The following is a 22,910-nucleotide window of genomic DNA, read 5'->3' on the forward strand; positions in this document are numbered from 1 at the left end:
AATGCCTCCTCCTTCTGGGGTTTTGTCAAGTACTGAGGCTCCGGATAACCACCCTCCGGTGCTTTCTCTTTCTGGGGCTCTACCGACTGCTGAGACTTCCCCTAAGCAACCTTTGTGAAGGCTCCCTTTTGTTTGTTTATTTTGACTCATGTATATGTACATATTTGTGGCTTATCGAAAATATTAATAAATAAGCTTTGCTTCATTTCAACATATTGTGTTAAATACACCAAAGCCTTCTTCATAAAGTTCTTTGAATTTTTGCTTTTGTTGAAACCTGTATTGTTGAAGCTTTGTGAGTGAAGCATGTAGTCTGAGGTAGTGTTCCCTTAATTTCCCGAGTGAGGAAAACTTCTCGGTTGGAGACTTGAAAAATCCAAGTCACTGAGTAGTCACGAACTTTTGAGTACCAAGGCGTAGTAGCATATGGTGGGAGTCCCCCAAGTCTCTAGTCGAGGGAGTTGACGAATGAGGTGTCTTGCTAATAGTCCATGTCGTAAGTACCAAAACTTCATTCTTTTGTTTTCTAAGTGGTAGCCCCGGACTTTTTCTTCATAGATTTTGTTTATGAAGGTTGCTAGGCCCGAATAAGTGGAATTGCAGAAGGTGTAACCGTTGGTGCATTAACATCATAATGGAAGCATCACAATGATGGAAGCATCACAATGATGAAAGCATCATAATGATGAAAACACCATAATGATGAAACATCATAATGATGTTTCTTTGGTGGAATTGTTTTTCATTTCCCCTAACAACCGGAATTGTTTTTCAACATAACACCATCATCTGTAGGTCGAATCACAAAGTTGTCTTCATGAAAGTTGTTCGTTAATTCCTTAACTACAACATATCCAAATTGGAGAGCCATCGGAGCAGTACAACTCCAGAAATCCAGGTATGATGAGTGACTGTTTATCATTTGTCTGTCAACCCGTCAGATTTGTTGTGAGCTTTGAAACTCTATTTTCTCTTGCTCAGATCAGCATGCTTTCTTCATTGAAGTTGTTCCTCAGCTTGTGAACTACAACATATCCAAATTTGAGATCCCTCGGAGCTGTATAACTCAAGAAACTCAGGTATGATGAATGACTGGTTATTATGTTTCTGTCAAACCGTCAGATTTGTTGTGAGCTTCGAAACTCCATTTTCTCTTGTTCAGATCGGTATGCTTTCTTTATTGAAGTTGTTCCTCAGCTTGTGAACTACAACATATCCAAATTTGAGATCCCTCGGAGCTGTATAACTCAAGAAACTCAGGTATGATGAATGACTGGTTATTATTTGTCTGTCAACCCGTCAGATTTGTTGTGAGTTGCGAAACTCCATTTTCTCTTGTTCAGATCGGTATGCTTTCTTCATTGAAGTTGTTCATCATCGACTCTTTCATAACATACCAAAAATTCAGGATGAACTAACGGTTAAATATTTCCAGATCTTCGAAACATCACAACAGCTTCGAAATCTGCAAGAAGCCGACTATCATGTTTGGAGCTTCAACACTTTAATTTCCGTCGCTCAAACAGAAATGGTTCCTTCTTGAAAGTTGTTCATATGCTCAAGAACTATAGGGTGTCCAAAATTCAGCTCCATTGGAGAAGAGCAGAGGTTGCAGAAATTTGATAGATGAAAGGAGGCGGAAGAGGGAGAGAGAGAAAAAGTCTCTTGGGTTGGATTTCTATTTTGGGGCAGATTCCAAGTTTTGTAGCACCTTCATTATTGATGAATTGCTTGTACTTTTGTCCATTATGAAACTTGGGACTTTGGCTTGTTGTTGGATCTATTATAATATGTTTGGGAACATATATAAGTGAATAAATAAGAAGGAAAATTTTGGGCCCTTGTGGGTGTAAAACAAAAAATGTTTATGTTTACCCAAGTGTTTTTGTACAAGTTCAAGGGCATCTTGGGTTTTGTGAACAAAATTTGTTTATTTGGAGCAAGGTTTTGTGTTGAAGCTTTGGTGTTGAAGCTTTCTAGGTGAAGCTTTGATGGTGAAGCTTTGTAGATGAAGCTTTGTAGGTGAAACTTTTTTAAGTGAAGCTTTTCGGGTGAAGTTTTTTTTTTTTGGTGAAGCTTTGTGGGTGAAGCTTTTTAGGTGAAGCTTTTTAGGTGAAGCTTTGTGGGTGAAGCGTTGGAGGTGAAGCTTTTCGGGTGAAGCTTTTTGGGTGAAGCTTTTTAGGTGAAGCTTTGATGGTGAAACTTTGTAGATGAAGCTTTGTAGATGAAGCTTTGTAGGTGAAGCTTTTTTAAGTGAAGCTTTGTGGGTGAAGCTTTGTGGGTGAAGCGTTGGAGGTGAAGCTTTTCGGGTGAAGCTTTTTGGGTGAAGCTTTTTAGGTGAAGCTTTGATGGTGAAGCTTTGGAGGTGAAGCTTTTCGGGTGAAGCTTTTTGGATGGAGCTGTTTTTTTTTTTTTTTTTTTTTTTTTTTTTTTTGGCGCTTGACACGGTCTTCATTTGCTTGTTTTGTAGTGACTGTGGAAGACGGATATAGCTCAATTACCTCTTTATTGAATTCATTGCCAAATGGCCTTCATTACATAGGATGCCGAACGGCTATAGCTCAACACTTGTACATCGTGAGTCTATTTATAGTAGTACTTCAAGTGATCAGCGTTCCATGGATGGCCAAGGGTCTTGCCATCGGAGCTTCTAAGTGTGTAAGAGCCAGGGCGACTGATGCCAATGACTTCATACGGTCCATCCCAGTTTGGACTAAGTGTGCCTTCACTCGGGACTCTGTCGCAGAGTAATCTTTTCTTTAAGACCCAGTCTCCTATTTTGAAAGAACGAGGCTTGACCCTAGAGTCATAATAGTTGGAGATGCGCTGCTTGTAGGCGACATTCCTCAAGTGAGCTTGGTTTCTGTGTTCCTCGACTAAATCCAAGTTGAGGGTGAGTTGTTTGTCATTTTCACTTTGAATGTAGTTATGGACTCGGAATGTTGCTTGCTCGAGCTCAACAGGGACAACCGCCTCTGTGCCAAAGGCAAGTGAGAATGGAGTTTCTCCTGTTGAAGTCCGATATGAAGTGCGATATGACCAAAGAACTTGGGGTACAAATTCTGGCCAACAGCCTTTAGCTTTGTCCAAGCTGGTTTTCAAAGTGCGCTTGATTATTTTGTTGATTGCCTCAACTTGTCCATTAGACTGGGGATGAGCTGGAGAGGCAAAGCATAAGTTGATGTTGAACTTAGAGCAGAACAACCTGAACTTCTTGTTGTCAAACTGTCGCCCATTGTCAGTGACTATCGCATTGGGAATGCCGAATCTACAAAGGATGTTCTTCCACACGAAGTCTTCTATCTTTGCCTCAGTAATGGTTGCCAAGGGTTCTACTTCGGCCCACTTTGTGAAGTAGTCCACTGCAACGACTGCGTAACAGACTTTGCCCTTCCCTGCCGGCATTGGGCCGATCAAATCAAGTCCCCACTGGGCGAAGGGCCAAGGGCTGATCATAGGAGTAAGAGGCTCTGGAGGGGAATGAGGAATAGCCGCATATCGTTGACATTTGTCACATGAGCGGGATACTTTGATGGCATCCTGGTGGAGTGTTGGCCAGTAATATCCTTGGCGAAAAGTCTTGTGTGCTAGGGACCGAGATCCAGCATGATCTCCACAGACTCCCTCATGTATTTCCCGAAGGACGATTTCCGCCTCGGCAGGCGTAAGACACCTTAAGTATGGCAGGCTAAAACCTCGCTTATAGAGTTGATCATTGATGATCAGGTAGCGGGTAGACTTGTATCGAATTTGCTTAGCCTGGACTTTATCGTTTGGGAGGATGCCATGAGCAAGGAAATTATAGATCGGGGTGATCCAACTATCCCCCTGTTGTAAGTTGCATACTTCTGCGGCCATGGTGCTTGGTGTTGCCAACAGTTCGACATGAATTTTTCTTCCAATCTTGTCTTCCACAGCCGAGGCGAGGCGAGCCAGGGCGTCTGCATGACTGTTTGCCGCTCGAGGAACTTGGGTGATCTGGTAGTGGAAGTGCTTGAGCAAAAGTTGTGTTTGCGCAAGATATGCTGCCATGGAGCTGTCCTTAGCATCAAAGTTGTTGGTAACCTGGTTGACCACCAATTGGGAGTCACTGAAAATATCAATTTGTTTAACCCCGAGGTGTTTGGCCAAACGTAATCCTGCTAGAAGGGCTTCATACTCGGCCTCATTATTTGATGCCTTGAATTTGAAACGAAGAGCATACTCCATTGCTACTTTGTCGGGTGTAGTCAAGACTAGTCCCGCTCCACAGCCCTGTTGGTTGGATGAGCCATCAACATACAGACTCCATGCTGGGGTTGTTGGTTCTATCTTCTGAGCTTCTGGGGGTAATGAAGCCACTGCTTCAGGTGTAGAAGCAATGTCAACCGGATATGTGAAGTCGGCAATGAAGTCTGCCACTGCTTGGCCCTTCTCAGCTGGCTTTGGTTGGTAGGAGATGTCAAACTCACCCAACGCTATTGCCCATTTGATCATTCGCCCTGAAGTGTCAGGACTTTGGAGTATCTGTCGAAGAGGATAATTGGTAAGCACGATGATGGAGTGCGCTTGGAAGTAAGGGCGGAGTTTTCGAGCAGACATGACCAATGCCAGAGCCAATTTCTCAATGTTAGAGTACCGTGTCTCCGCATCTTGTAAGGCTTTGCTAGCGTAGTAGACAGGTCGCTCAATATTCCCATCCTTTCGAATGAGAACGGAACTTACGGCTGAAGCTGATACCGATAGGTAGATAATGAGAATGTCTCCTACCTCGGGCTTGGAGAGTAGAGGGGCTTTACTCATGTACTCCTTGAGGTTTTTGAATGCCTCGGCACATTCATCAGTCCATGTAATGTACTTCCTACTTCCCTTAAGTGCTTTAAAAAAGGGAGCACATTTGTCTGTGGCCTTAGAAATGAACCTGGTTAAGGCTGCCACCTTGCCAGTAAGGCTCTGGATGTCCTTTGAAGTTACCGGTTCCTTCATGTCGAGGATTGCTTTGATCTTCTCGGGATTAGCTTCAATGCCTCGTTGGCTAATCATGAAACCTAAGAATTTGCCAGAGCCTACGCCGAAGGCACATTTGTTGGGGTTTAACCTCATTCGATACCTCTTCAAAATAGTGAAAGTTTCAGATAGGTTGGTGATGTGTTGGTCAGCATGTTTGCTCTTGACTAACATATCATCAACGTAAACTTCCATGTTCTTCCCAATCTGCTCGGCGAACATTGAGTTGACTAGTCTCTGATAAGTCGCTCCTGCATTCTTTAGGCCGAAAGGCATGACTTTATAGCAGTATAGTCCTCTGTCGGTAGTGAAGGCTGTGTGTTCTTGATCCGAAGGGTTCATGAGGATTTGGTTGTATCCTGAGTAAGCATCCATGAAGCTCAGGAGTTCACACCCGGCCGTAGAGTCTATAAGTCTGTCAATAAGAGGAAGAGGGAAGCTATCTTTCGGACACCCTTTGTTTAGGTCGGTGTAGTCAACACACATTCTCCACAAGACCTTTTGAAGCAAAAGACTTTCTTTGGTCGGATTTTTCTTAACAAGGACCACATTTGCTACCCATGTCGGGTAATTGACTTCGCGGACAAAGCCTATGCCTTTGAGTTTTTCAACTTCTGCTTTCATTGCCTCGTATCGTTCAGCGTCATAAGATCTTCGCTTCTGTCTCACCGGCTTGATCTTGGGGTCAATACTCAAACGATGACAGATGACATCGGGAGAGATGCCTGGCATGTCCTCGTATGACCAGGCGAAGACTTCAGTGTTCTCTTTCAAAAAAGATATCAATGCTAACCGAAGGGGTGGTGACAATGTGGTGCCAATCTTCACCATGCGATCTGGATAATCTCTTGAGATAGGTACCTTCTCCAACTCTTCAGCAGGTTGGGCTTGCTGGGTGAAAGAGTCATCTCGAGGATCATCGGGTTGATTGTTGCTATCAGGAAGATCCAAGTTCGCTTCATCTAGGCTGGTCTTTGTGACTTGGTCATGTACAGACAGGGTTTCCTTGGGTCCGGGCAAGTGTTGTTGCTTAACTGAAGTGTTGTAACATGATCGTGCACTAAGCTGATCTCCTCTGATGTAGCCGTTGCCATGGGGGGTTGGAAATTTCATCAACAGCATATGCGTGGATACCATAGCCTTGAGATCATTGATGCCTGTGCGCCCAAAGATGACATTGTATGCCGTTGGGCAGTCAACCACTAGGAAGTTAGTGGTAATGGTAGCCGTGTAAGGGCCTGTACCAATAGTAAAGGGTAAATGTATGCTCCCTAAGGGTTGCACGATATCACCGGAGAAGCTTATCAGAGGAGAAATCGAGCGATCGAGCAAGTGTTCAGCTACACTGAGTGCCCTGAAAGCTTCGGCAAACATGATATTGACCGAAGCCCCTGTGTCTACGAGGATTCGTCGAACATCAAAGTTGGCTATGTGAGCCTCCACGATCAATGGGTCGTTATGAGGGTAGATGATGCCTCTTTCTTCCTCAGGGTAGAAACATATCGGATCCCAGTTAGGCTTTTGATACTTCCCTCCCCTGATGTCTTCCACGTGAAACACTTGGTGACCAGGCATCAGAATTCGTTCACTGTTTTTCATGGCCCTATTGGAAGATTCAGATATGGGTGTGCCGCCGCTTATGGAATATATGACATTCACCTGGCGTTGGTTACGGTTATCCCTTTGAGGGTGAAGGAGGAATTGATCAATTTTTCCTTCTCGTGCCAAAGCTTCAATACGATCACGGAGGATGATACATTTCTCGCTATCATGGCTGTTATGCTCATGGTAGCAACAAAACATGCCCGCGTTATTCGGGGGCGTGTAATCTGGGTGCCTCGGCTTTGGCTTTGGTATCAGGTGAGCTATGCTGGGGTAAATGGCCGCGCATGTGGCATTCAAGGGCGTGTATGTCTCATACCTTGGGGTAGGGGGTATCTTGACGCGGGTTTGACCCACTGCATTGACTGCCTGGGGGCGAGCGTTATTGTGGCGATACCCTTGGTTATCGGGATAGTGTCCCTTACTCTTTTTACTGAAATGAGAGTGGTGAGGATGGAAATCCTTCCTCTTGCCTTGAAATTGATATGTCTGTTGATTCGGCGAAGCATTATGCAAGGCATGGGGAGGTGCCACTGCTGTTTGGAAAGTCGAGGTCTTCTCATTTAGGTGAGTCTGGCTTCCACCTCCCACTTGTTGATAAAGGATGGTTGTAGGGGGTTTCTCCTGATATGTCTTTGCCTCGGCGGAGGCATGGTTATAAGCCTGCGCCATCACCTCAGAGTAAGTCTTCCAAGTATTGGCATTGATCATGTATTTAAAGAAACAATCACGTAGGCCTGCCGTGAAGGCTTTGAGGGCAGTCTTGTCGTCTGCCTCGGCACACCGGGAGTATTCATGGCTGAAGCGGCCAGCATACATACGTAATGACTCATCTGGCTTCTGGCGGATAGTGTACAGGTCATCTGCAGAGTGCAAGCGATCGGTTTGGAAAATGTGTTGGGAAACAAATAGTTTCCTCAATTCCTCAAATGAGTCTACCGTCTCAGGTGTAAGACGACAATACCAATTTAGAGCTCCGCCAGAGAGGGTGGAGGGGAAGAGAAGACATCGCTCTTCGTCGGTGTGCATTCGGTATGCCATGGTGGACTCAAAGAGGTTAAGGTGCTCAATCGGGTCCTCTTTTCCAGTATAAAGTTGCAAGCCAAGCTTTTGCTTTGTCTTTGCTTGAAGGGGGGTGTTGAGGATCCTCCTTGTAAGAGGGCCAGGCCTGGGTTGGTTCCAGTCAGGTATTTCAGCCTGTCGTTCAGCCTTCAACTTGTTTACTTCCTCAAGAAGTTGTAGGACAAGGGGGTCCTGAGCGGAGTTATGTGCCACTGGAGCTTTCTTTCGTAAATCTCCATCTCCTCTTGGAATTAGGAAGGTTTGATCAAGGGCATGTGATTTTTCCCTGGACTCGTTGTACTGGCTTCCAGGGTATGTCTGTCGGAACACCTCTGAGTCCCCTGTACCCTCATGTCTCTCTAGGACTTGTTGCCCCTTCCCCAAATTGGTGGCCGGCTCGGGCCGTGGCAGGGGACCGAGTCTCTCAGAAATCCTTGGGTCATTGATCTTTGAGCTTATATGGATGGAATTCTCTCGACGTTGCTTCAGGAAATCCCGACAATCGCGAAAGACGGCTTTCGATCCTTCTGCCCCTTCAGCAAAGAGGTGTCTCCCTCCACTTCTCATGGTTCGGGTCGAAGCAACTGGGTTAAGAGAAGCCTCATGTTGATTATCAAGTCGAGGGGTAATCTGTTCCCTATCAGGGATATCTATGTCGAATGCATGTGACCCTCCATGTTGGAGGGCACCCAGTTGATGGTTGACTTCCACGGGGGCAACAAGCTCGCGTGTCTGAGCTTGCCTAGCTTCGTGGAGTGTCTCGAAGAGCTTCTCATATTGCTCCTGGAGGACCTCATTCCTCATTGCTATCTTGTTGTTCTGAGCTTCCAACTCGTCGACTTTAGCTTGAAGAAGAACTCGTTTTCCTTCCTTCTTTCGTTGTTTCGCACTATGTGCAAGGGGGGTGTCATTCTGTGTGCTGTGGCTTCCTTCGCTTCCCATGTTGGAGAGGGATGCCTGGTCAAAAGAAAGTGTACGAATGATAGAAACCAGCTTGACACAGCTGAAGAGAGTAGGAATAAGTGTCGTTTCTCACAGACGGCGCCAAATGTTGATGCACAAAATCAGCGAAGACTTTGGTACAACAGAAAGTGTCAGGTTTTATGACCTTCGCTTGGTTGCTTCGGTCACTAGTGAGGATAAGTACGTAAATGAATAGAGACAGAGAAGCAAACACAGGATGTACGTGGTTCACCCAGATTGGCTACGTCCACGGAGTAGAGGAGTTCTTATTAGTAGTGAAGGGCTTACACAAGTACAAAGGATCAAGCTCTCAATTTAGTGAGTTCTTGTGAATGATTTCACACAAAATGGCATTAGGCCATATTGTGGGGGAATGACCCCTATTTATAGAAAAACTTGTAGCTTTGTCACATTGACATGTGTCATGTTATGATTGGTTCTTGATGTTGACACGTGCTGCGCTCTGATTGGCTTCTAATCTTGACACGTGTCGAGTAGTGATTGGCCTCCTGGTCGGAGGGGAACTCTTCTGGGTCCTTGACAGTATAGCGTTGGCCGGTGCTCGGTAGTTTCGGGATTGGTCAAGTATGGTACAAACATAATTCATATAGATAAGTAAATTGAATTCACAACTTATGAAACGCAATTAGAAGTAATCAAATCATATCGCAAGCATAAACATGTATTTCGAATCCCCCCCTAGCCAAGGGGGGTTTAGTTCCTCATACTCGCAAAGCAAAGATACATAAATTTAGACATTAAAATCAAAGGAAAGAAACACCTAGAAATTCCAGCGACGCAAACTTGAATTGCATGAACTTCCGAGCTTCCTTCTCCTCCTCCTTGGTGCGGCAAAGGGTCTAGGGACAGGTTTAGGACCTTAGGTGTATGGATGCATGGTTATGGATGAATGTAGTAGTGTTTAGGGGATGGGGATGGTGCGGCAAGGCTTAAAAACTAGGGAGAAAGGTGTTTGGTGGCTGCGGCAAAGGTGTGGAGAGGGTTGGACGAATTTCTGGAGTGAATTGTGAATTGTGGTGAGTGGTCATCTGATTTAGGGGTTAATATGAGTATATATAGGCACTTAAAACCCTAGGGTAATCAGATATGGACTTGGATAACCCAAATCCACAAGGAAATAGGTCTAAACAATCAGATTTTGCAAAGGAAAAGGGATAAGGGTGCGGTAGCAATGGGATAAGGTGATAAGGTTTCTAGAATGCCTTGCAAGGCAAGGAATTAGGGTATCTAGAAGCTAGGGTGCGGCACCAATGTAGGGATTAAGGATAGGGCTTCTAGAAAGCCCCAAAACTGATAGGAATTGCATGAAACCCACGGCAAGGATGGAAATTTTCTAGAAACTTCTCATTTGTGTCCCACAACACTTAGGAGTCCTTCTAGCATTAGGAAAACATGTCTCAATCCTCTCTTGACTTGGAATTCTTCTCCTACTTCATCTTGGAAACCTTTCCTTCTTGGACTTGGAAATCTTCTTTGTAGCTGCAACTTGATGCCATTTGGATTTAACTTTCCTACACCAAGTAGGAAACCTTGTTTGAGTAGGAAACTTCATTCGTCTAGGAATCCACCTTCAATTAGGAATCCTTGATTGATTGACTCCTTCTTGGACTAGGATTTCATCTTCAATTTGGCTCTTTCCTACTTCAACTAAGAATCCTTGCTCAAGTAGGAATCATCATCTTCAAATCTTCATTTTCGTCCAAACCCTTGGCTCCAAATATGTGATATCCAATCCAAGCTCCATTTTGCTCCAAAAGGCTCCAAAATGCATCCTTTATATGTAATATGCCTTTAAAACCTGAAAACACATAAAACTAGCTTAAAAGACTACTTTACTAAGGAAAAACACTATAAATGCACAAGAACAAGCTAAACTAAGGCGCATAAATATGCTCCTATCACCTCCGTGGTGAAAAAACTAGGAATTAAACCCCTGTGGTCAAGAATGTTAGCAAATTTAGTCCAAAAGTAAGATTTCTGTTAAATGACTGTTAAAAGTATGAGTAAAACTGTATTTTCAGTTCCAATTGACATTTAAAATAAATATTTTTTTTATAACAATTAACAAAAAAAATAATGCTTAATTTTTTAAATTAAAAAAAGCCCCAATTCAATGTCAATTGGAACTGAAAATACAGTTTTACCCAAACTTTTAACAGTCCTTTAACAGAAATCTTACTTTTGGACTAAATTTGTTAACATTCTAGACCACGGGGGTTTAATTCCTAGTTTTTTCACCACGGAGGTCATCATGCAAGTGTCTTATGACCACGGGGATGAACAATCCAATTTAGCCTTTATATTACTATGGAATATCTATTTATTATTTTATCATAAAAAAAGTTGTTCAGAAAAGAGAACATTTATAGAAAATAAAATTTCCATTTAAGATATTTTTTTAAGAAATAAGAAATTTAATGCTGTAAATTAATGAGGTAGTTTAGAAAAGAGAAATGCTAACGAGATCCTCTCAAAAGTGAGATTTTTCATTAAACTTCATCATCTTATATTTTTGGTACAATTTTTATATCAACATTATAAAATATTGTATTAAAAATATAAATTGATAAAAAATTTATAAAAAATACTATTTTGAGAAAGTTCCTTTAGCGTTTCCCTTGAAAAAAAAAGAAAAAGGAGCTTGTTTAGGCAGCAGACCAGAGAGACAGAGAAGGCCACATCATAATTCACTTTCGACAGTGACCCATGAATGGAATCTGAGCACCAAGCAAACCTTATCAAGAGGTGGAAGCCAAAATATAGAAAAATGCCAAATGCAAAGGAGTCAGCATTCAGCAATGCCTATCTCTCCCATGCTACCTGTTCCTTTCCAAAATCCAAGCTGCCAATGCAATTCCAAGTTGAGACAATGAGATAACATGTTTAATTATAGCAACAAATCCCCCAACTAAGCAAAATATATTTGTATATTGTATTTGGAATTAGATTCAGTTGCAAGCAAAATAAAACTGCCTTTTCTGTTTAAGGAAGGCTTTGACAATAATTGGCCCCTAATGAGTTTCAAAGTGAAGTGACAATTATAGTGATTAAATATTAAGCAAAGAGATTTCTCTTGAATTAGTGATTTGTCAATCATTAATCTCATAAGTTTTTGTGGTGCTTAAATGACCGAAACATATATTAACTTAACACATATTTGTAAGTGACTTTGTACGACAGTTGTAGTAAAGAGAATATCACTTGTAAGTGAGAGATTTTAAGTTCAAGTTTTGTGAATAACAATTTGCAACTAATTTATTCTTTCACCCCTAGTGTAGATATATTGTTGTATCAAGAACACATATGTGCAAGTGGTGGACTCTCTTGGTAGTTAGACTTTCTCCTTCAGCTCACTGCGTCTTGAGTTCAAACTCTCTTCATCCCTTTAATGTAAATTACTGTAGAATATAGTTTGCAATTGAAAAAAAAAACTATGCAAACTCATATTATACTATTAACACGAGATATCACATTAAGAGCATATTTGTATCGCGAAAGTTGTTTTCTTTCGCTCTCTAACCTCATCTTCTAAGGCCTAAATTTCACTCTATCCTAGATGGAAACATAAAAAAGCGCACCCCCATATAATTTGATTCTTGGCTTCGCCTTTGTATATAGGGGTGTGATATCCACACACCTTTTTTTACTTCTCACACACCCTTTTCATTTTCGGCCGTTGGATCGGATGAAATGAAGAAGATCTAACGGATAGAAATTAACAAGGGTGTGTGAGAAGTAAAAAGGGGTGTGTGGATAGCACACCCCTGTATATATACAACTTGTTGAGGTTGTGTAACTTGACACAAGCCAAAGATGTGGATAGACTTGCCTCACATTGAGAAAGTACCTCAAGAAAATATAATATAGATCAATAGATGGTTTGTTGCTATTAATATCGAGGTTTTTTGAGATAAATTATACAATAGTCAGGGTTCATTGATTTTTCTTTTTCTCTTTTATTCAGTCAATGAGGACTAATAAGCTTGAGCCATCTTCGCTTGTTAAGTTGAAAACAATATCAATGCTTGAATAATATGGTGTAATAAGCTCATGTTGATCGATTTACAAACACATCTTTTTCTGTAACTCTTCACTTAACAAAGAGTCATTTTCTAGAAAACAAAATATGTTGTTCTTGCTATGATTGTTTTTATTATAAACACATTATATTTTTGTTTAAAAATTCAAGTACTTCTCGAAAAATGGTATGAATTGATTCATATAAAAATAAATAGAAGTGCTTCAACAAAAAAAGCATTTGAAACTTAGAAGTGCTACTTTTATGCCCTTTATGCCAAATATAGTCATGCAAGTGGCAATAAGAATTTTGATGCCAAGTTACAAAAGTAGTGGCTCCAAAACACAGAGTTATAACCAATACTTCCAAGAAAAGTAGCAACATTTAGAGAGGTTGGAACTTGGATGAGATTTGCTTTTGTTGCACAATAAGATAAGAGAAATATAAAAATCTAGAAAATTAAACTTGTGGCTGCAGTTTGCCTATCAATTTGTTGTATATCCCCACTCCATTGGCGTTAACCAATCCTCTTCATTTACTCTGGGCTCCCAGCCGACTTCTCTATCTCTGAAAAGCCTTTTCCTAGCAACTGGCCCAGAAAAGACTAAAACCCATCTGCATGGGGCATAATTTCACCCAAAATATTGGAAAAAATGAAATAAGCAAAGAAAAGTAAAAGATAGGTAGAAGAAAAGGACAAAGTTGTCTGCTCTTCTATTTTTTATGCCTTTCTATACTTTTTATTTATGTGGTTATAATTAAATCACGTTAATATTTTATATTATTATTTATTTTTATAAAAAAATAATATAAAATGTTAATGTTTTATATTATTATTTATTTTTATCTTATTATTTTTATTAAAAAATAATATAAAATGTTAACATGATTTAATCATGATCACACAAATTAAGAAAGAATGAAAAGACATGAAAAGAAGAAGGCCAGACAATCCTCTGTCTAGAAGAAAATCATATCTTTTCACCCTGAAAAAAGAAAAAGAAATCAACCTTTTTGTTGTTGGTGGGTCGTAAATCCCATCCTCATAATATTCAAAAGTAAGAGAAATATAGCAAAAAGATCAGATTTAGTTACGACCCCCTGTTGTGTGCTTCTAGAGAGAGATAGAAGAGAAGGATGATCTGTCCATATGGTATAATATGTGTTTGAGATAGAAAAATATTGGTTTGCTGGGTTTTGTTTGTTGGTGAAAAATATATTTTTGGAGATGTCAGGTGGTGGTTGCAGTGTTGTTTGGTTCAGGAGAGATCTGAGGGTTGAAGATAACCCAGCTTTGGCAGCTGCAGTGAGAGCAGGAGGTGTGGTGTGTGTCTTCATCTGGGCTCCTGAGGAGGAAGGCCCTTATTATCCTGGAAGGGTTTCAAGATGGTGGCTAAAACACAGCTTGGCTCATCTTGATTGCTCCCTGAAAAGTCTTGGCACTTCTCTCATCACCAAAAGATCCACTGACAGTGTTTCTTCTCTCCTTGAAGTTGTTGTTTCCACTGGTGCCACTCAGCTTTTCTTCAACCACTTATATGGTAAAACCAATTTTCTTAATTAATTATGCTTCTCAATCTATTGGTTTTGCTTGTATGATTTCCGTAGGCTTTTGAATTCATATTTTTTTTCTTTCGGGTATGTGAATTTTCAATGAATTTGTTGGTTTGGTGTGCTAAATCTCTGGTTTTGGATGAAAGAAATTGAATTTGTTCTGTTTGCAACGTCAAAGGTTGGTGCTTTGAATGATTTGGTGGAGGTGTCTGTTAAGTATACCTACCATGTTCCTAATTTTGGACAATTTACTGTTCATTTAGCTGCTGACAGTATTGGGGTTTCTTGATTGGGGGATAAATGTTATTTGATTGTTGGTAGTATAGTGGTCCCTTTGTTATCAGGACTGGGTGTGGATTTTATTTATGATCTGTTCATTTGGCCTAATTGGATTTTGTTTTGGTACAAAGCCTAGTTGAATTTTGTCTATTCTATGATCTATCTAAGGTTTTTTCTGTTATCCAGTTGATGAACTCTTGTATTCGATTTTACATGGCAATTTGATGCTTAGTGCTATCTTTGTGTTTCAGATCCTATATCACTGGTTAGGGATCACCGGGCGAAGGAGGTTCTGACTGCTCAAGGTATAGCTGTGCGCTCCTTTAATGCGGATTTGCTCTACGAACCATGGGATGTTAATGATGTCCATGATTGCCCGTTCACTACCTTTGATGCCTTTTGGGGAAGATGTCTTAGCATGCCATATGACCCGGATGCGCCACTTCTCCCCCCTAAGAGAATTATTTCAGGTTTGAATGCATTCATATTCTTCTTGAACCTCAACTCTATTCAGCATACAGCTAGCCTTTTATTTGATCTCATGTTCCGTCTTGGTTATTTTCCTGCAAATTATTGAAAGGCTGATCCACATTTTTCATTGGTGTGGTTGGTCATTTAATGTTGTGATTTTCTTTTCCAAATGAGTCAAACTGAAGAGAATCGAAAACATGGATGGAAGAAGGTTCTTCTGGTTCCTATATTTTACACAGGATTTAGTAGTAATAAGATCTACTTGGTGACTATCAACAGGAAAATGTTGACACAGTCGCACAGTACACTTCATGTGTGGGAAATAGCAGATGTTTTAAGCACCTCAAGTTCTCCCTGTGTGAGTATTCCACCTAAGTTAAGATGATAAACCCTTTTGATGCTGGAGTTGTGTCGCTTCCTCTATGAGCCTCATGATATTGGTGGAGTAGTTGTCATGAGTCATGTCCATGTTACTGGTGAACATGCAGGGTTCACTGACGGCTTAAGTTGTGATTATTTTCCTTTCCTTTGTTTTTGCTTTTTGTGTCATAGGCTTCCTGATTCCTTCAGTATGCGTACTTTTTATACAATTATTTCCAGTTCTACTTTCACAAGTTCATAACCACCTTTCAGTTCATGTGTTAGATTAACATTCAAACATTCATGAACTTTTCAGGTGATGTATCAAGGTGCCCTTCTGATACATTGGTTTTTGAAGATGAATCCGAGAAGGGAAGTAATGCACTTCTTGCTCGAGCATGGTCACCTGGGTGGAGTAATGCTGATAAGGCTCTGACCACATTTATAAATGGACCCTTACTTGATTATTCTTATAACCGCAGAAAGGCTGATGGTGCTACAACATCATTACTTTCTCCCCATTTGCATTTTGGGGAGGTGAGTGTGAGAAAAGCATTTCATCTTGCTCGCATGAAGCAGGTTCTTTGGGCCAATGAAAGCAACAAGGCTGGTGAAGAGAGCGTAAACTTGTTTCTGAAGTCTATTGGTCTTCGGGAATATTCAAGATACATTAGTTTCAATCATCCTTACAGTCATGAAAGACCTCTTCTTGGGCACCTAAAATTCTTCCCCTGGGTTATAAATCAGAACTACTTTAAGGCATGGAGGCAAGGTAGAACTGGCTATCCATTGGTGGATGCTGGCATGAGAGAGTTGTGGGCTACTGGCTGGCTGCATGATCGAATACGAGTAGTTGTTTCTAGTTTCTTCGTAAAGGTTCTGCAACTTCCATGGAGGTGGGGAATGAAGTATTTCTGGGATACACTATTAGATGCTGACCTTGAAAGTGATGCTCTTGGCTGGCAGTATATATCTGGTACTATCCCTGATGGCCGTGAATTTGACCGCATAGATAATCCCCAGGTACGGATATTGAGCTTGATTATCTTGAATTATATTGAGCATGTGCTTCTGAACGAACATGAACACTGTTCTAAATTTCAACGATGGAAAGAAATTTCGATGCGTTTTTATTCATGTTTTGCAGTTATTGCTTATTTAAGTGTCTTCATCTAGGGTCATCAGCAATGAATAGAAATTCTAGTGCAGTTGTTCACTTGTTTGTCAGTGCTCATGACTGTTCATAAGACTGCATTTTTTTCAAAGTTTCGGGGAAATAGTTTTGCCTTGGTTCCACTCTCACACGATGAAAGGAAAAGCCTGAAAGAATCCACCTCAGTAGTGACTACTAGGTTTATATGGGTAGTGGCATAGTGCTTTCAAAGATGTGGTTCCTGACATAAAATCAATAGGAGTGGTACTTAAATTGTCCACCATCAATCTTTTTGGTCATTCTGTGAAAAATGTCCATTAAATTGAAGAAACCACCAGTTCTTTGGTGGGGTTGATTGACAAAAAAGGCCCTCAATTTAACGGTGATTTTTAAGGAAGGACCAAAATGATTGACGGTGGACAATCTTAGGGACCACTTCTATCAAATAGTGCTTTCAAAATAGTAGGATCCCTTTGAAATCTATACTCTACAGTATCAATACGTTTTTTTTTTCTTTTTGCTTTTTATGGAATTTGACATCCTGCTCTCTAAAACTACTAGAAAAGAGGAATCACAGAGTTGTTTTCACACATACCATACCATCATACATGAAAAACTGCAAAAATCTAGTACTGAAAATTTTTGTTTAACTATTGTTTGTTCACTTTACCTATATCTTGGTATGAAGCATTCACGGATATAAATTGACATGCTCCTGTTGTTCTGAGAGGATTTATGCAATATTGCCACTCTTATTTGATCAAGTTTGTGTACTGAAAATTCTCGTATTTGTTTGATTTCTACAGTTTGAGGGTTACAAGTGTGATCCAAATGGAGAATATGTGCGGAAGTGGCTTCCTGAACTTGCTAGGCTACCAACTGAATGGATACACCACCCATGGAATGCACCAGAATCTGTACTCCAAGCAGCTGGAATTGAATTAGGATCGAATTACCCTCTCCCTATTGTAGGAATAGATGCGGCAAAAACCCGGTTGCAAGAAGCTTTATCAGAGATGTGGCAGCACGAAGCTGCTTCAAGAGCTGCTGTTGAAAATGGGACTGAAGAAGGGCTTGGAGACTCGTCTGAATCAGTGCCAATTGCCTTTCCTCAAGACATACAAATGGAGGAAAATAATGAACCAGCGAGGAACAACCCTCCTGGCACTCGAAGGTATGAGGATCAGATGGTCCCAAGCATTACTACTTCTTTGGTTAGAGCTGAAGAGGAAGAAACTTCTTTGGAACTTCAAAATTTAACAGAAGAAACCAGAGCAGAAGTGCCTACAGATTTAATTGTGAATCAGGAACCAAGAAGAGACATGTTAAACCAAGGGGTTTTTCAGACTACTCGTAACAATGCTCTTCCACCACCCAATGCTGCAATAGGGATGCAACATGCTGTTGAAGATTCGACTGCAGAATCTTCCAGTAGCACTAGGCGAGAGAGGGATGGAGGTGTAGTTCCAGTTTGGTCTCCTTCAAGTTCTAGCTACTCAGAGCAGTTTGGGAGTGAAGACAATAGCATTGGAACAAGTTCGTACTTGCAGAGACATCCTCAGTCTCACCAAATAATGAATTGGAGGCGGCTATCTCAAACGGGGTAAGAATTCTTGAACGATTCACCAATATCCACAATGAGACTAAAAAAAGGTCGTACCCAGTGCACAAGGCTCCCGCTTTACGCAGGGTCTGGGAGAGGTGAATGTCGGCTAGCCTTACCCCTATTTATGGAGAGGCTGCTCCCAAGTCTCGAATCCGAGACCTACCGCTCATGGGCGAAGGCACTTGCCATCGCACCAAGTGCGACCTCTTAATATCCACAATGAGACTACGACTGAAATAAACAGTTTGTTGGGTTCTTTGTTTAAACAAACAATTTTGAAACTGCATCTTGCCTTAGCAGTTAAGAGCTTTTAGACGTATCAACAAATGGAATCGATCTTCTGGTCTTGTATGCATTACTAAAATTTCTCAAGCTTCTAAGCTCTGAAATGATATGTTCACAAAGCAATGAGTGAATGCCAGTTTGTTTGAGATAGAGTTCATCTTTACATTCACACACAGGCAGTCTCATTTTTTTCTTCATTGTTTCTTTTACAGGTGAAACATATAGATGCAAGTAGGAAAAACGAAAAGAGTGCTGTGAGGCGTAATGATGCACGCCATCTAATGCATTCGGGTAGGGGAACTTGCCGTCCACATTGAACTTCCGACCCTTTATCCGCCACGAGTGCCCTCAACAACAGATCTCCTGTGTGATATCTTCTAATTAATACAGGCAACTTATTAGCTATCCTTTTTTTTTATTATTGGTTCCACCATAATGTAGCTCTGGTGTAAAGCAATGTTGTATTTATAAAGGAAGCGAGTGAAATAAGATATGTAGTCTTTGAACATGCTCAGGGTTCTTTCTCTCATTCTATTGGTAACAGATGCTTGTAACATATTCTATATATCCACACTTACCTCTTCTTGTAGGTTTGAAGTTTTACTGGTCTGTTAATTTGGATTTTGCAGCACAGTTATCTGCTTATTGTCTTACAATCCTAATGCAATTTGGATGTGAAGGAGATGAACTAGAAGAAGAAAAAAAAGTGGTGCTATCCACACTTTTTTTCACCTTTCAAGACGCGTTTATTAATTTTTATCGTTTGATTAACTTCAATTTACTCGATTCGATGGCAGGGAATTGAGAGGTGTGCGGAAGGTACAAAGCAGTGTGTGGATAGGTCTATCCAAAAATAAAGAACAAATTGTACTCGTTCCTATTAAGCAAAATAATTAGTGTCGGAATTTGAATTCTTCTTTTGGTGGAAATCTTCACAGATATGTTAAGATAGGGACTCGAATGTGGCTCTCCTACTGGAGGTAATATTTCTCTAAGAACACAGATTTCTGTAAGTCCCCTGACCGGAGGACGGGGATGGAGATCCTAAAATATGGTCTCATATTTGAAAATGCTTTAGTACTAAATATAAAACTTAACAATATGACAGATTTAAGTGAAAACTTCTTAACTTCAGCGATGCAACACGTAATCCTTGGCATCGACGGCAAAAAGTTCAATTCTTCCTCAACCCTCATTAAATCAAAATCAACATATTCGACCTATAATTTATGATATAAGGACCAACTGTCACATGCAGAACTTTCACAAATTTTAATTTCTAGTTGAAGAAAAGACTCTAACTACCGAATAATCTATGACTTTGTAAGAATGATATAATTTTATTGGTTGTGAGTTGGACAAATAATATTTATACAATTTATGTTAGCTTTATCGCATCTTCTTCGGACTGAAATGTAAAAAAAAGTGGGGAGAAAAGACATTACCTCACCCATAAAAAGGACAAATAATAAGATGCTCATAGTAAAGTATCAACATTGAAATTTTGGTGAAATAAATGTTTATTAATACATTAAAGTTTCGACATATGATAGCATATGTGGCATGCGCCATGTGTCTCACAAATTGTACACGTGGATATGACTCATTAAAATCGTACGAGTCATCAAGAAGGACAAGTGTCAACACTTGGCAAAAAGGAATTATTTGATTTTCATTTAATTAAATCAAATTTTAATTGATGGAGTAAAATCACAAACCGGCTCACTCTAGTTCTTTCGTCAATTCATCAAGCCCACAATCAAAGCCAAATTCATATGTAGTCAAGGCTTAGAGAGTCTATAAATAGGAGGCTCAAAGACAAAGAAAATGATTCAGAAATCATTCAAGCACCCAGATGTTGCCAAAGCTCAAGCACCCAAACCCTCAAAACACTATGAAGAATTTAGAAAGCTCTCTGCGTTCTCCACCAAACCTTCGATGAATCATCAAGCATTACTACCATTGTTGATCTTTCAAATCGCCAAGAGCCAAAACCTCATGGCAACCATTCATATGAGATCAAGTCATTGCGACCCTTGGATCAACAACCTACACATCTACACATCTTTCGGAGATCGAATCAGAGAAAACTTGTAAACATAGATTGTAACCTTTCAAATTCATTAATAAAATTTATTTTGTACATGTGTTCTTGTCTTATTTGTCGCAGGGAATTCGTGTTTACATAGAGATTATATATGCTATCTTTTTTGAGAAATTTTTCATTGTTTCTGGAACACGATGATACATCACATGGTATTATATAAACGGTGGAAAAATTGATCTTTTAATTGTTAATTTTGACAAAAGTATTTAATCATTTATATAATGATGTATGGTTACTATATAAAGCCTATAAAAAATCTCTAGCCTTTTAGGCATAAAGCCTATCAAAATATTGTATTTTCTGTGCCTTTTTCTCTCAGTTTTCTTAATAGGAAAAGTGCAAGATTCAGAAGTCAACAGAAATTTATCACTGGAAATATGATTTTAACTTATGAAATTCAATTTTCTTCACATAAAATCTGCATATGTTTTTTTGCTCAAATAAAACTCATTGATTAGATTCCATGCAAATTCATTAATTATGTTTGACTTTACCCATTTAAAATTTTTCGGATACCTAAAATACCCTTATTTAAATATTTAATGTACACAATTAATTCTATGCAAATTGTAAAGGGGAATTAATGATTTTACAAAAAAAATATTTTACATATAAATGTAGGGATTTGTTGGTTTGGATCCGTTAATATCAATTTGATAATCAATTTTGAATCGGCAAACATTTACTGATTTGTTGGTTCAAGAGAAGAACCAACTATAGGTAAATTATTTATATATACACTCTAGAGTATTTGGTTCACATAAAAAATGTAGGTAAATTGGCATCACGTACATAATTTACCTACTCTCTGTTAATTTACCTACTTGCATTATAGGTAAAATACAAACAAAGTATGAGAATACTATTTGCATATATCATAGATAAATTGCATATATCATAGGTAAATTGCCAAAAGAAATATGAGAATATTTTGTGTATATACTTTAGGTAAATTACCTACTATAGGGCAATATTATTTATATAGGTAAATTAGTAGAGACGTTTTACCATTATATAAGGAGAATAATTTACCCTGAATAATAATGTAGTCGTGATTTAAGGTAATGCACTAGATTGTTGTATAACTTAAAAAAAAAAAAAAACGTCAGGATGATTAATCAGATTTTAAGGCCCTTGATTGAAGCTAAAATTTAAGTGTGAGAAACAATATAAAAGGGTTGTGGCAAAAATTGTAAATAATTTGTAATAGTAGGTTACTTATATCCTTGTGTGGCAGTTTATTTGATTTTTGGGTTTTTGTTTGATGTTTAATTATATGTAGGTTTATATTTGGAAATCATGATTTGTTAGGAACAATATCTAAAGTACCCTATTTATTACTCTTGAGAAATAAAAGGTAATGGCCATGAATTTCTTATATGTTATCTCTTAAGTTTTTAATTTCCTTAAAACCAAAATAAAAGATTACAACGAAAAGCTCCTAAAACAGATTAGTGAAATTCCCAAAACCACACCGCTTCGGCTTCACTAGGCAAAATATTAAGTCAAAAAGAAGGATCCGAGCTCGGAGGAATATCCCACTGCCGCCAACGCATTCACAACAAAATTTGCTCCCCGGAATAATATGGTGAAGAAGATGCTTTGAAATCGTTGTCTCTTTATTTTATAGGAAGGAGATAATTTTATTAATAGATTAGATTAGATGCTGCACCCCATTTACAATTCTTGTACTGGAGCACAATTAGTTGGAGTATTACTCTACAAAAGGCTTTTGCGGCTACAGAAAAGTAAGAGAAAGAATGTCTAGCTGCCGACTCTTGTTTTGATTTTGGGGTCGGCAGCAGTTCTTCTTGATCTCTTTCTTTTTTATTTTCTCTTTGTTTCTAGTTCTAGTCGTTCTCTTGTTTTGTGAAGAGAGTATTTAGTTCGTGATTGTGGTCGCTCTCTCACTTGATCGATAAGAGCTTTTCTAATTGTGGTCATGGTCGTGATTTGTTCTATCTCGGATTCTAGAGTGGCGATTGTTGTTCAGATTTGAAGTGGTGATGTTTGTTGTTTGTTGGAGGGGACACATAGCAGGGCTTATTTGCCAACGATTGCAAAATCATCCAGGATTTGTACGGTCTTTTTCTCGTGGAGCCTCTATGATAGTTCTTAGGCTTGCAATGTTTTAGTCCTCGTGACTAGGGTTTAGGACTAAGGTTCCTCCGTGTTTGAAGAATTGTATTGTATTTTTGATGTGTTTGTAATTGTAGGGTTGTGATTCTTACTACATTGTAGTCTCTTGAGTTGTTCTAAAAGACACGTTTAATATGTATGTCATATATATTTTTTTACTATTTCTAATGAATTTTTTTCTCTAAAAGAAATAAATAAGCAAATGACAAAAACCCTACATGCTACAATTGGTTTTTCGTTGAAAGAGGGATAAATAAGAAATAATTTTATTGTTAATTTTATTTTGTTTATTTTACTTGGCACG

At 39.5% G+C, this 22,910-nt stretch overlaps 1 protein-coding gene and 1 long non-coding RNA gene across 3 annotated transcripts; both read left to right on the plus strand.

Moving 5' to 3' along the window:
* The first annotated feature begins 711 nt into the window (after positions 1–711).
* On the plus strand, positions 712–1,840 carry LOC139198459 (uncharacterized). Its single transcript, XR_011583989.1, has 4 exons — positions 712–898; positions 982–1,079; positions 1,163–1,260; positions 1,436–1,840. It is a non-coding gene; the product is annotated as an uncharacterized lncRNA (long non-coding RNA).
* An 11,714-nt stretch (positions 1,841–13,554) lies between these two features.
* LOC103453329 (cryptochrome-1) lies at positions 13,555–18,963 on the plus strand. 2 transcript variants are annotated; one of them, XM_070827248.1, is made up of 5 exons: positions 13,555–14,193; positions 14,737–14,955; positions 15,633–16,339; positions 17,276–18,072; positions 18,573–18,963. In XM_070827248.1, exons 1-5 carry the CDS (start codon positions 13,881–13,883, stop codon positions 18,574–18,576), a joined length of 2,040 nt encoding a protein of 679 aa, XP_070683349.1. In that variant the 5' UTR covers positions 13,555–13,880; the 3' UTR covers positions 18,577–18,963. The 2 variants fall into 2 exon arrangements, with proteins under 2 accessions (XP_070683349.1, XP_028954779.2); XM_029098946.2 differs by lacking the exon at positions 18,573–18,963 and having other exon boundaries at positions 13,568–14,193; positions 17,276–18,076.
* The last annotated feature ends 3,947 nt before the right edge of the window (positions 18,964–22,910 follow it).

This window comes from Malus domestica, chromosome 08, assembly GCF_042453785.1.
Source record: "Malus domestica chromosome 08, GDT2T_hap1".
Taxonomy (NCBI): Eukaryota; Viridiplantae; Streptophyta; class Magnoliopsida; order Rosales; family Rosaceae; genus Malus; species Malus domestica.

Excerpts from the sequence above, each read along its gene's own strand:
- LOC103453329 (XM_070827248.1), top strand. The coding sequence starts at position 13,881 with ATGTCAGGTGGTGGTTGCAGTGTTGTTTGGTTCAGGAGAGATCTGAGG. Across the intron at positions 14,194-14,736 it reads TTTCTTCAACCACTTATATG|ATCCTATATCACTGGTTAGG; the intron begins GTAAAACCAATT and ends TTTGTGTTTCAG. Across the intron at positions 16,340-17,275 it reads ACCGCATAGATAATCCCCAG|TTTGAGGGTTACAAGTGTGA; the intron begins GTACGGATATTG and ends TGATTTCTACAG.